A 13,716-nucleotide genomic window follows, 5' to 3' on the forward strand; every position below is an offset into this window, starting at 1 on the left:
AAAGCAAGACAAAGGAAATACCAAAGTTCACTCAAGCTTTTTTCATTTCATCCCCCAAGAAAAGAAGGAAGGAGATGAGCATTTCAGGCAGGTGGAAAGCAGCAGCAAAAGCACGAGATGGGATTAGGCTCGTGCAAGGAGGATCAGTCTTAGGGAATACAATGACATCAGATTTTAGCCACAGGTTGGAGAGCCAGATGGGCTATCTGGGCTTCGATTCAATGTTATGCATGGGGCACCTACTGCATGCCAGGCTCTGTGCCTGGCAGAGCAGAGCCCTGGGATGGATGCTGTTGACAGCTGCCTGGGCTGGCAGTGGTGATGACGCCCTTGCAGACTTTGCCCACTTCTCCCTGACCCAACCTTCAATCACGGAGATCGTAGGTCATGCACTGCCCCAAATGGCAACTGTGAAATTAAGGGACCTGTGACAGCACGAGTCACCCCCAGACGAGGACGAGCTCAGGCGGGCCCAGCCCCATCACTCTCACAGCAACCTCTTGTGGTGGATTCTATCACTATGCCCATTTGATGGAAGAGAAAACTAAGACTCAGTCAGAGTCGATGTGACTTGCCAAGATCACGCAGATGCAGCGGGATCAGGTTTTGAACCCAGGTCAATCTGTCTCCAAGGCAGGTGCGCTTTCCTCCATACTGGGGTAGGCTACTGGCTTCTGAAAGGCACCGACAGGTGAGATGGACAATACCTGGCCTGAGTGTACCCATCACCATGGGAAATGGCAGGCAGAGACAGGTTGAGGGCCTGGGCAGGGACTGATCAGAATGATGGTTCTTAAATAGAACTGGGGAGAGGGGAGTGGGAGAGGCATGGGTCTGAGGGCATGGAGAACTCTGAGGTCAGCCTTGTATCTGCGCACCTTGCCCTGGACCAACCTGTCTGTCTGCACCTTTTGACCTGAGAAAGAACCCTAGGCTGAGCTGGGTCAGATGCCTGAGGACCTGCTCTGCTATCAACTAGCTCTGTCACCTGGGACAAGGCACTTTACCTCTGGAGCCTCACTTTCCCTGTCTGTGAAATGGCCTCCCTCTCATCCCACTCGCTCGCTGTCTTGCGCGCAAGGCAGGCGCTTAACACTGCATCATGCTCCAGTGTGCTCTGGGCCTCCTTACCTCTATCATCCCCAACCCCTTTCCCGGGGATGGGCTCTGGGCTTGTCAGGATGCCAGCCAGCTGTCAACCCCACCCTGGCTGGCCAGTTAATGAGTGACCAGGGAGCTGGAACCTGGCCTATAAAGAGCTGCCAGCTGGGGAAGCAAGTGGAAGCCTGGTGGACGGTGGCGAGACACAGAGGGAACGAGATGGCTCGCAGGGTGGTGTCAGGGCTGCTGCTGTGTGGGGTTGCTGCGGTTTTCCTGGTACTGCTGCAGGGCGCACAGTCAGTCTACATCCAGGTTTGTCCTGAAGGTCCCCATGGTGAGAGGCTGGGATGGAGAGGGAATGCTGGGCAATTCACTGAGGATAGCTGAGGACCCAGGGCTCAGCCCAACACCCAATCACAGCCCAGGGACACAGCTGGTGGGGGGGAGCAGCTGGGATGCCAATGGTGGCTATGATGGTGATGATAATAACAATAAATTATGGTCATTCAGCATTGCTCTCCTCAAATGTCCCTCTCAGTCAGAGATCAGATGTGGAAGACGTGATCCCTGCCCTTGAAGAGCCCAGAGGGCAGGGAGACTTCTTTTATGCTCCCACAACTCTCTGTATTCACCCATGTATGGGGAGGAGGGTGGAGGGTCACCAGGAAAAGTTGCCCCGGCCGGTAACTCGAGCTGACATTGCAGGATGGGCAGGAGGTAGCCAGGCACAGAGGTCACCAACTGCTCCAGACAGAGGGCACAGCATATGCAAAGGCCCAGAGAGAAGACAGCAGGGAATCTGGGTCTCCTTCCAGGGCAGCTGTGAGACAGAAGGAGTCTTCTGGAAACAGGACCTGCGTGTGGGTGTGGCAGGATGCCGCTGGGCTCCTGGGCGGCACATTCCTGACTCTGGGCGGGGCCTCCTTGGGAAGGAATAAGGAAATCCTGGGGAGCGGTGTCAGCTTCCCCCTGCAGCCTTGGCTTTGGAGCCCAGCTGGCTAGACTAGGCATTGCCATCATTTTGCCATGTCAGTTCAAGGGCAATCATGCAGTTATCGAGGGTGCCCTGGGTACCAGGCACCAGAGAGCAGTGGAGTTTGATTATGTCCATTTGTCAGATGAGGCTCAGAGTGGGGAAGAGATGGTCAGCCAGTCGGGAAGAGCTAGGATTTGAACCGAAGTCCCCTGGCCTTCAAAGCCCACGCCTTGAACCAATGTGCTCCACAGCCCTGCTCGACCTCATCTCCCAGTTAGCCTGTGACACGGGGGTGTGAAGTGCCAGGCACCACCTTCCACGCAGGCAGTCTTCCGAGTATGACCTTGACTTTCCCACTCCGTGAGAACAGGGAAGCTCTGGGGGGCCTGAGGAACCCTGGTCTCCTGGCAGTGTCCCACCCGCTTCCTGCTCAGGTTTTGATGCCCTCCCATCTCCTCTCCCTCCTCCCCCAGTACCAAGGCTTCCAGGTCCAACTGGAATCGGTGAAGAAGCTGAATGAATTGGAGGGGCAATGGGTGCCCAGCCCTGGCCTGCAAACCCAGAGCCCCCAGCCCTCCGTCTGCCACCACCCGGCCCTGCCACTGGACCTCCAGCCCATCTGTGCCTCCGGGGAAGCGGACAGCATTTTCCAGGCCTTGAGTGAGTCCCCCCACCCCTGGCAAGCCTCCTGCCCCTCATTCTCTCTCCTTCCCACACCCCAGCTCCTCTACCTCTTGTGGTTTCTGTTAAACACTCAGTGGCTGAGAACAGGGAGATTCAAGAAACTCAAGCCCCTGGCCTACCCGGTTTGGGCACTGAAATCAGGCATGCCAGGAACTCCTTCAGTCCCCGGCAACCTGGACGGGGTGATCAGCCTACCTCCAAGACTACACAGATTGGGGGGAAGGGGACACAGGAAACGGACCCACAAAAATGACTGCAATGCAGTGGGATGATGGGGGAGGCACAGTGGGGACACAGGAGAGAGATGGCTCACGTCCACGGTGGCATAAGTGTTACTGAGTCCAACCGCACGACAGGCCAATAAATCAGAGACGAGGTGTTGAGGCATGGAATACAACTTTATTTGGAAAGCCAGCAGACCGAGATGATGGCAGACTAAGGTCTCCAAAAAACCATCATATCGGGGTTTGGGTGCCAGTTTCTTTTATAGAACAGAGAGGGGGAGGAGGTGAGGAAGTAAAGTAAAAAGGCCATAAGTTTTGCAAATGTCCCTTGGAATGGCCAGCCTCTGGGAGGGGATGTGTTAATTTCTTCTTTCTTGCAGCCATCCGCAGGGTGGACAGGGTCAGGATGCGTCCCTGAACAATAAAGGGGCAGGGTTCCCCAAGGCAGGCCATTATGTATAGACAGTATCCTTTTAGTGAACAAAAGCAGCAGAAAGCAAAGGATAAAGTAAAAGAAACAACAGATCCAACATGTAGTCAGATTTGGCTCTTCCTTGTTACATAACAGGATCTGAAAGGTTTCCAAGACGGGGTGACATCTAAGCTGAAATGTGAGGGATGAAACAGCTGGCCAGGAGAATGCGGCAACTGGCTAGTATTTTTTTTTCTTTTTTTCTTTTGATTTTATTGGAGTATCATTGATTTACAATATTGTGTTAGTTTCAGGTGTACAGCCAAGTGATTCAGTTATACATACACATCTATTCATTGTTTTTTAGATTCTTTTCTCATATAGGTTATCACAGAATATTGAATAGAGTTCCCTGTGCTATACAGTAGGTCCTTGTTGGTTATCTACCTTATATATAGTAGTGTGTGTATGTTCATCCCAAGCTCCTGATTTATCCCTCCCCCTCCACTCTTCCCATTTGGTAACCACAAGTTTGTTTTCGACATCTGTTAAGTCTGTTTCTGTTTTGTGAATAAGTTTATTTGTAACTTTTTAAAATTAGATTCCACATGAGTGATAGCATAGGATATTTGTCTTTCTCTGACTTACTTCACTTAGTATGATAATCTCTAGTAGCTAGTATTTATTGAGCACCTACTAAGTGCCAGGCCCTGGGTCAATCCCTTTGCCTGCAAGCTCTCCTCACAACCCCTCTGTCAGGCTGATACAGTCGAGCAGGCAGGAAAACTCAGGCACAGAGTTTAAGTGACTTGCCCAGGCACTGCTAGGGGGACAGAACCTGGGACTTGAGCCCAAGCTGCTCACGCTTCTTCTAAACTTTCTTGCTCTTAATCTATGAGAAGGATGCCAGGCCCCTGCCTCAAACCCTCTCAGAAGCAGGCCTTCTCTGGCTGCCTGGTCAGTGGCTCCTTGGACCACAGATGTTTCAGGTTCAGGTTCAGCTGACCAGTTTTCTCCTCTGCCCAGGGAACATCGCTGCTGATGACTGTGAGCTGTGCGTGAATGTTGCCTGTACTGGCTGCAGCTAAGATGGCCTGGGTGCCCTGAGCCCACCCTGGACACCGTGCCCCCCCCAGCCCACTGCCTTCGCAGCACCCACCCCCATCCAAGCTCTGGGGGTCCCCGCCACCACGGTCATCCCCGCCCCCCACCCCGCCCTGCAGGGCCCGAGCAGCTGGATCTGGCACAAAGCAGTTGGACCCACGGTTGGAGGAGAGTTTGGCCCCTGAGGCAGCCCTGCTGCTGAATAAAGATTCCCCACCTACACACAGAGTCAGGTGTCCATTTGTTCATCCCCAGGAGCCATAGGCAGAGCTGCCTAGGAAGCTGGGTGGGTTGGACTCCTGAGTCAGGTATTTTCCTGGTTTCCTTGCCTGAGGAGTTGCTCTATTTCATATCGAAGGAGTGAGGCTCTGGGTGGAAATGAGTCGCCCGTGATCACAGGGCTGGGAAGCCACAGAGCACCCAGATCCATCTGACCCCCCAAGCTGAGCTCAAGGCCTGGCCCAGCTGCAGAGCCAGAGCTTCTGTGCTCCTGATGGGTCTGGGGGGAGGACGGGGGGCTCCCTCCCGTAGGTGGGACTGCGGTGGAGGGGGTGGAGGGAGGAACCACATGGTGCCCCTTCGGGGCTGATTCTGTCCCCGGGCCTGCCTGAGTTCACCTTTACCCTCCTTCTTGGGCTCCCCAGGACTGCCTGGCCAGCTCCATATGGAAGGCCTTCCTTCCCTCTCTCCATCCTGGTGGCCCTAAGGAATATTAATAATACCAGCATCTATTGAGCATTTGCTATACCCTAGGTACTGTTCTCAATTCTTTGTAGGTATTAACTCACCGAGTCCTCACAACAGTTCAGTGAAGCAGGTACCATTCGTATTACCTTTACGAATGAGGAGATCAGGTGCAGAGAGAACTAATTAGTCCCGGGTCACAGGCTCAGCAAAGTGGCAAAGCAGGCTTCTTCCCAGGAAGTCTGGGCCAGAGCCTATGCTCTGAACCATCATGTTACGGCCTCCCTGTGAGTCCAGGCCCAGCTGCAGCTAATGACACCCAAGGGAGGATGCCCTGCAGGCACCGCATTTCCCCGGGGGCCCTCGGTGCTCCACTCAAGGCCAAGAGCCAGACTGGGAATTCCTGGGAGAAGGGCTTTCCGCAGGCTGGCTTCCTCCCCGGCCTCTGTCCCGGGCAGCCAGAGAGGAGAAAAGCCAGGTACAAAGGGGCCACACCCTCTGAACTCAGCTCCCAGGGCCAAGGCCATGGTGGATTCCCCCAGACCAGCTGCCCCTCCTGCCTGCCCAGTTGTGCTCAATCGTCCTGTAACCTCCCAGCCTCCCAGGCCACGCCCCTCGGAGCTCTGGCTCCTTCCTGTCCTCCCTCCCCCCCCCCCCCCCCCCCCCCGCAGGCAAGTCTGGCTAGGCGCCTTTGCAATGCCTCCTGCGTCTCTCTGGGCCCCTCCCACCCCTCTATCATCACTGCCTCCCTCCCCGTCCCCATCCTCTCTCCCCAGCGAGGCCAGAGCTTCCTCCCTGCCCTGCAGCCTGCAGGCTCTCCATGCCCACCAAGCCAGAGGAACATTGCAGCGCTGCTCCCACAGTGCCCCTTACCCTTCTGTGCCTCCCCAGTACCAACTCTCAAGTCTAAACTGAGCCCACTCACCATCTGGCCTCGTCTCCCACCTGCCTGGGAAGGAGGCAATAATGGGAACTGCCACTGAGTGAGCACCTGCTATGTGCCAGGCACAAGGCAGAGCCATCTAGACAGAAATAATAATAATAATAATAGCATCAGCACAGTGCTCACTCACGCTGGGCCCGGTGGAGCTCTAAGAGTTTTCCCTGTATTACCTCATTTAATCTTCACTCACCCCTATGAAGTAGGGGAGAGAACAGGCTAAGTAACCTGCCCAAAGTCACACAGCTGGTAACAAGCAGTGCCTGGACTGACACCGAGAGAGTTTGGCTCCAGAGTAGGAGCATTAGATAATTCTACCCCACCAGCCATCTCATCAAGCACCCCTGCAACCTTGGGAGGAGGGATCTCCCAAGAGATCAGGGGTGAGCAGGGGTGAGAGGAGCAGAGGACATAGTGAGAACTATGGCTTGCGGTGTGGGCCCTGGGGAGAGGGCAGGAGGCAGTGCTGAAGTGGTCAGGACGGGGCAAGATTCTGAGGCCCCTTGAACACTCTCCAGCCAGGGGCTGATCTCATAGCCCCTCAGTGCTTGTGTTGGGTCATCCAAACCAGTACAGGAGCTCACATGTGGCTTAGGGATCATGAAAGAAAAGCAGAAGTTCCCCCTCCTCCATTGGTGGTCGTTGGATTCAAGTCTCCTCGGTGTCTGTGAGTGGGGGGCAGTACCGATGCTGGCTTAGCAGGAAGAGCAGGGTTCTTGCACTTAGCACACTAAACCCTGAGCTGGCGAGGGCAGGGTAGGCATCCATAAAGTGGGATGAAAGAAGGAATGAAAGCAACACCAGGAGGACTCTGGAATCTGGTTTATTAGCCGTGGGTGGGGGTGGATCTTGGAAAGCACCGGGGGCAGGGGCAGGGGCTGGGCCTCCCCAGGCTGCCCTCTCGTCACTCCTCCATTCTGGGTAGGTGGAGCTGCGAGGAGGGAGAGCGGCCTGCGGGGGAGGGACAGAAGGTAGTGAGCACCCGCCGTCCTAGCATCCAGCACAGGCAGCGTAGGCACAGATCTCACACGTGCTCGGATCCTCGGCAATGGCCTCTGGACAGGAGAAACGGGGCCCCGTGAAAGCAGCTTCCTCTGCCCAAAGCTCCCGCCCTCCCTTGAGCCAGAGTTTGAACATCCGCCACCCAGGCTTGTCCTCTCGGACCATCTGCACTTTCCACCCCAAGCCAGGACACAAGTACTGCAAGCCAGCCAATCAGGGCGGAGAGCCTACCCAGAAAGGCGTTACAGCTGAGACCAGACAAACCAGGACGCACAGCAGAGGGCTTAACCCGCCAATCAGAGCAGAGCGCATCCTCGGAATCCCACCAATCAGAACACATCTCTCCTTCAAGTGCCACCAATCAGGGAATTCCTGGGCCCCGCCCTTCAGAGAGGGGGTTACTCACCGAGCCTCTCCAGGATCTCCTGGGCATTGGGCTCCTTGCAGAGAGGCTTGAGTTCTCCGGGAAAACTCGGGGAGCTGCAGAGGATGGGAACGAGGGATCCACCAGTATTTCTAGGCCTCCCAGGCTCCTGGAGCTGCTGGAGGTCCTTGAGCTTCTTCACTGACTCCAGAGAAAAGGAGAACTTTCCATCCTGAGAGAGACATGTCCAGGGTGTGAGGCCAGGCTACAGCCTGCTCCCTGGCCGCTTCCCCGAGGACTGCCCCCTCTCCAGCCCCGGTGGCACTCAAACAGTGTTTGCGGCACGCGGGAGCCAGGTGCTCCACTGCGGGGCAATATGAGGTGGTCAGAGCTCAGAGCCAGACACTGGGCTTGAATCCTGGTTTTGCTCTGCGACCATGGACAGGTCATTACACTCTGGGATCCTGGGGTCTGCCTGTTATATGAGGAATGGAGAAGACAGATTTGAAGCGGCAGGGACACAATAGGTGTCCATTAGTGGGAGCCACTGTGCTGATTTTCAGGGAGAGGCACAGAGCTGGGACCAAGGCTCAGGCATCCTGAATCCACGTGGCTGTGCCCCAGTTGTCTTCACCCCTGCCTGAGAGCAGCGTGGGCTGATCCCCTGGCCCCCGGCTCCAGGCTGCTGCCTGGCTGATGTTTGAGAAGCAGTAAAAGGCCTCCCGGGGCCTGGCTGTGATAGAATGGGGCCCCCGATGAGTACCAGGCTGGCCTACGGCTAGCATCCACACCGATGGGCACACCCTTCCGTCAGGACCTCCAGGCTGCCCAGGTGATTCCTGAGACCCAGGCCAGGGCTTTGGCTGAGGAGGAAGGTCTGGAACTGAATCAAGCTCCTTCACTTCCCAACCATGTGCCCATGCCCAGTTACAGAATCTCTCTGAGACTCTATTTGACTCCTCTGAAAAATGAGACTAATAATCCCTCTTGCCACGGTGATCCTGGCGTTGCAGTGACATACTGGAGGAACCTGGTCATGGCAGGCACTCTGTACATTGGCTAATCACCTGCCTTTCCCAAATTGTTTCTCTTTTCTCTACCTGATGTTCTTTCTCCAAGTTTGAAGAGGAAGGCGTAAGAGGCAGGACTGAGAAGGGGGTCCCTGGGGAAGAGTCACGCCTTAGACATACCCCCCACTCCATCCCCAGAGGGGTGCTCTATCAGGGGACAGGCCCTGGGCTCTGGACATAGAGAGCCAGCTGGGCCACAGTAGGGACAGAGAACTTACCTTCACGGTGACTTCCCCTGCTAGGGCGGCCCAGGCCCCAAGGAGGCACAGTGCAGAGAGCAGGAGGGTGTTCATGGCAGCAGCGCCTAAGAGAGAAGAGTGCTTTGTTCTGGATGCCAGGGGAAAACAGTGGGACTTTAAAAGAGGGCAGGGTTACTGAGTAACCCAGGAGTCTGCCAGTGTCTCATCTGCTTGCTTGTCAACTTAACCCTAATCAGATAAGGCTCAAGACAGCCCTGTCTGGTAAGAAAGCAGTCGGGGGGGAGGCCGTCAGAGCCCCAGCCCCTCCCTGGGCTCCCACTTTAACCCACAGCTGGGCTGGGTCCTGCATTCAGGACCAACCACTCACACTCACTGATGGCTCTGGGCCAGGCCATGCACCAGGGTGGGGCTGCAGACCCAGCCCAGCCCTTAAAGAGGGAGGCCCAGTGGCAATGCAGGGTGATTAGGGGAGTGGGTGGGCATGAGGAATGGAGGGGACATTCAACCAGCCAAGGGGCGGGGCAGTTCAAGAAGCTTTCCCAAAGGAGCTTTAGAGAATGGGTGGAAATTTTCTTAGAGAAGGGGCTGAGGGTAGAAGGCCATTTCTTGCAGAGGACACTACATGTGAGACAGCAGGGAGGTGAAATAGGCCTGGAATAATCAAGGAAATGTGAGTAATTCAGCCTGGGGGGAGGAGGAGGTTGCCAGGGGGCTTCAAGTGTTAAGAAATGAGATTACCAGGGCTTCCCTGGTGGCGCAGTGGTTAAGAATCTGCCTGCCAATGCAGAGGACACGGGTTCGAGCCCTGGTCTGGGAAAATCCCACATGCCGCGGAGCAACTAGGTCCGTGAGCCACAACTACTGAACCTGCACGTCTGGAGCCTGTGGTCCGCAACAAGAGAGGCCGCGATAGTGAGAGGCCCGCGCACCGCGATGAAGAGTGGCCCCCACTTGCCGCAACTAGAGAAAAGCCCTCGCACAGAAACAAAGACCCAACACAGCCCAAAATAAATAAATAAATAAATAATTAAAAAAAAAAAAAAAGAAATGAGATTACCAAGGCAGGCATTAGGTTTGGCCACTGTGACTTTGAGGAAGGACTCAGCTCTGCCATCCACAGGCCTGGTTCGAGTCCCACCTACTGCCCCATTCCTATGTGTGTGAATCTGGACAAATTGTTTCCCTCTCTGAACATCAGGACCCCTTGTATCCTCTCTGGGGACGTACCTCGTAGGGTTATTTTGAGAATTAAATGAGGTTATAAAAATGCTTACCTCAATGCCTGGCATACAGAAAGCACTCAGTAAAAGATCCTTCAGTTATTATTACTTTGATCAACAGCCACAACAGCTTCTGGCACCCGTTGGCCCCTCTGGAGGCCACCTGCCCATCTGAGCCATAGCCTGTTCTCATCCGGTGCTGGGCCTGCTGTCCTGCCTGTCCTGCAGCCTCAGATCATCCTCGGATGTGCTCTCCCCACTCCCTCCTGATTCCCCTGCCCCTCTAACCATCCCCCCCACCCCCCGCCCGCACCGTGTCCCTCCTCTTTCTGCTCTGCTTCCCCCAGCTAACTCAGCCTCATCTCCCCCACCCTGGCCTTTCCTGCCAGGCTCAGCTCTCCCAGCACCCTTGCCTTTGAATATGCTACTCCATCTGCTTGGAAGGCTTTTCCTTCCTTGTCACTAGGTGAACTCCTACTTAAACTTTAAGGCCCAGATCCAATAACCCCCGCTGCATCCTCAGCTAAATAACCTCTCTTTGTTCTCACAGAACCAGATACATTCCCCTACTGGGGATATTGTTGAGTTGGATTACTTGGGTGTGTGTCTCTGCCCCTCTAGACCTTGACCCCCATGAGGACTGTACCCCGCATAGTGTGTGTTCATTGTATTCTTTTGTGAGCAGAGCCTCCAGGACACGGAGAAAGGGAAGCCCTGGGAGCTGCTTTGTTCTAATCTACAAACCAATCTGGCTGCAAGCCTGGATGGCTCCAAAGAAAGGGATGGGGGTGGGAATCCCTGGATGGGGAGAGTCACTGCAGGGGAAATTGGAGGGACCTTCAAAGGGGTTCAGCCCAAGGGAGGGGCAGGAAACACTTGGTCAACCTGCCCTCTCAGGCTAGTCCTCAGAACCAGACTAAGATTCCCTCCCTTTTCTAGTGTGTGTGTGTACACTGAGGAATGTGTGTAAGTTGAAGTGTGTTAGTATATGCGAGGTGTGTGTATGTGTACGCTGAAATCTACATGTCCAGTCCAGCCACATGGTGGCCGCTGCTAGCTGAGAGCTGGGTGGGAATGAGCCCCAGCAGAGGGTTAGGGATGGGATAGGGTACCTTAGGGTTATGGATGGAGTTTGGGTTGAGGGTGAGGCTAGAGATACACATAAGGGTAGAATGTATTGTGATTGGGATGGTGGTGAGCACAGGTAGAGATCAGGAGTGCAGTTGAGGCTGGTGCTGGGGTTGGAATTGGGGTTGGGTGGACTTGAGCTGGGTTAGGGTGAAAGCTGGGTTAAGATCAGTCTTAGGTTACCAACTGGGACTGGAATTACATTAGGGCAAGATGAAGTAGCAGATAGTGATAGGAGTTCAAGTTAGGACTCAGATTGGGGTTTGGGTCAGGGTCAGGATGGAGCTGAGCTCGGGTGTGGGGTAAGTGTCACGGTTAGGCTTGGAATCAGGGGTGCAGCTAGGAGTGGGTCGATGTGGGGATTGTAGCTGACACGGAGGTTGGTTTGGGGTTAGCTTAGGGTTCTGTGGTAGGGTTAAGGTGGGAGCTGAGTCTGCAGTGTAAGTTGGAGGTGTGGGTGGGGTCAGGTTTATGACTGGGGCTGGATCTGGGGTGAAGTGCAGGGCTCGGGCTGCACTGGGATTTAGTTTAGCATGAAGGATGGGGTTCGGCGCGGCCGCTGTGGGCTGCAGGAGCCCTGTTTCTGGCTCCCTTTGGCTTTTCAGTCTTTCCCCTCCTAAGTTACAGTGGGATTGGGGGTAATGGGAGGGGCCTCTGGTTCCTGAAGCCTCTTTCTCCCATAACCCCTTAGCCGGGGCTTACCTGCTGCAAGGCTGGGGTGGAGTGGGTGTGTGGGAGTGATGTAGCTCCACACTGTGGGAAAGAGGAAACGGCTCCTAGGCATTAGCACTTTGGGCCCTGCCCTACCCAACCCTACCTCTGACTTCTCCCCTGGGAAATGGGAACCAACACCCCTCCCTCCCCTGCCAATTCCCTGGCCCAGCCTGGGCCCAGGTGTGAGTTCAGACCCCCTCCCTCCTCTCCTGCATCGAAGCTGCTGGATCTTGGGGTCCTCTTGGAAGCCTGGGGTTCTGGATCGCCCCGGGCCCCCACCTGAATCCTGTGGCCTTGGTTCCCCAGCACCCCAACACCCCTCATCATTTCTTACGGGTGGCGAGTGGGTCTGGGTTGTTTGGGCGCCTCACATCCAAGGCCACCTCTTCTGGCAAACTCTCACACCTCCATAGCCTCCCAGGCCATGCCACCTCTACCTGCCTCCCCACCTGAAAAGCCATCAGTGGCTGCCCCAAAACCTTCAGAAGGAAGCCCAGACTCCCTGGCCTGGCATTCAAGGCCCATCATGGTCAGGCCCCTGCTCACCCTTTGCCCAGGATCCCGAAAGACTCCCTAGGAGTGGGCCGGGAAGAAGGGGCCCATACCTGGGGTGCTGTAGGTGGAAAAGCTCCAGATTTGGAGCCAGGCAGCCCTGGGTTAGAGTCCCAGCTCCATCAGTGAACAGCTGTGTGCCCTTTCTGAACCTCAGTTTTTGCATCAGAAAAATGGAGACAATAACAACTACACTGTGAATTTTGGGTTGCCTAGAAAACGTTCCTCACTGACTTCCAGCCCCAGCAAGCCTGTGTTAAGACCATCTCCACCAGCCTCCTATACTTTCCCCGTATAAAACCTACCAAACTATCTGTCCTGCCCACTTTCCTACGAGCTTCTGAGAGCAGAGCCTGTGTCTTGCTCCATCGTGGCCCCAGTGCCCATACAAGGCCTGGCGCTTAGTGGGTACCCCGATCTCTCAGGAGACCAGGAAGGCTGTGGTATTAGTAATAATCCTAACACTAATAATAGCAGCGAACGTTTATCAGGCACTCGCTCTAGGCTACGTGCTTTACGGTTGTGAAAACCAGAGCCAGCCCTGCAGCCCAGCCACCCACTGCTGTCAGGCTGCCCTCTGTTCTCTGTGAGGATGCTGATGCCATTCCTTTTGGCCTAGAGACTGTTGAACTCTTGGGTTTGGGTGACCTCGTCATGGTTCCAGTGTGCCTGTTAAAGTTGGGTCCACTGAGGCCCAGCCCTCCCAGGCCTGGCTCTGCTTCCCTGCAGGCTGGAGGCCTCAGCTGACCCTAGGAAGAGAGGCCTGAACAGAGCCCAGGTGGGAGTCTGAAGACTCCCATGTTGATCTGTGTGACCATGAAGAGGGTGTGGCCCACATTTTACAGCCTCCGCCTCCTGCTTGCAAACATGTCCTGGAGGTTCTTCTGAGAGCCCAGAACTGCCTGAGGAAGGCATCACGATGTATGTGAACCTCCCAATAGCTCTGGGAATACGTAAGAAATCGCTACAGAACCCCATTTTATAGGTGGGCACACTGAAGCTCAGAGGCCCAGAGAGGGTAAGAAACCATGACTTTCCCAAGGGTGCGGACAGAAGCTCCGGGCACAGTTTCACTGGTGGCGCTCTGCACGAGGGCACCCAGCCAACAGAGAGGGAAGCACAGACACAAGTGTGGGGCTAGCTCAGCCTAGAGGAAGGCACAACTTTTCAGACTCATTGCCAGGTGGACTTGGCACCAGCTGCAGTCACAAAGCTGTAAATTCCAGAACAGAGGCCAGTTCTCACAAGTGCCAAAGAAAAGCTTAAACTTTTTTTCGGTTCATACCTCCTGTCCTGTCTTCCTAGCCCCAGACCCCCATCTTTGGGGAAGGAGAAGAAGAA

At 55.1% G+C, this 13,716-nt stretch overlaps 2 protein-coding genes across 3 annotated transcripts; one reads left to right on the forward strand and one right to left on the reverse strand.

The window, feature by feature from the left end:
• The first annotated feature begins 1,303 nt into the window (after nt 1-1,303).
• On the forward strand, nt 1,304-4,723 carry GUCA2B (guanylate cyclase activator 2B). Its single transcript, XM_059897653.1, has 3 exons — nt 1,304-1,413; nt 2,551-2,737; nt 4,424-4,723. The coding sequence occupies exons 1-3, from the start codon at nt 1,321-1,323 to the stop codon at nt 4,483-4,485; spliced, it is 342 nt and encodes a 113-aa protein (XP_059753636.1). The 5' UTR covers nt 1,304-1,320; the 3' UTR covers nt 4,486-4,723.
• A 2,209-nt stretch (nt 4,724-6,932) lies between these two features.
• On the reverse strand, nt 6,933-8,876 carry GUCA2A (guanylate cyclase activator 2A). 2 transcript variants are annotated; one of them, XM_059897672.1, is made up of 3 exons: nt 8,780-8,876; nt 7,534-7,723; nt 6,933-7,076 (listed from the first exon to the last, which is right to left on the reverse strand). In XM_059897672.1, the coding sequence occupies exons 1-3, from the start codon at nt 8,852-8,854 to the stop codon at nt 7,030-7,032; spliced, it is 312 nt and encodes a 103-aa protein (XP_059753655.1). In that variant the 5' UTR covers nt 8,855-8,876; the 3' UTR covers nt 6,933-7,029. The 2 variants fall into 2 exon arrangements, with proteins under 2 accessions (XP_059753655.1, XP_059753649.1); XM_059897666.1 differs by having other exon boundaries at nt 6,933-7,180.
• Nucleotides 8,877-13,716: the final 4,840 nt, after the last annotated feature.

The sequence above is a fragment of the Balaenoptera ricei genome, chromosome 1 (genome assembly GCF_028023285.1).
Source record: "Balaenoptera ricei isolate mBalRic1 chromosome 1, mBalRic1.hap2, whole genome shotgun sequence".
NCBI classification, from domain to species: Eukaryota; Metazoa; Chordata; class Mammalia; order Artiodactyla; family Balaenopteridae; genus Balaenoptera; species Balaenoptera ricei.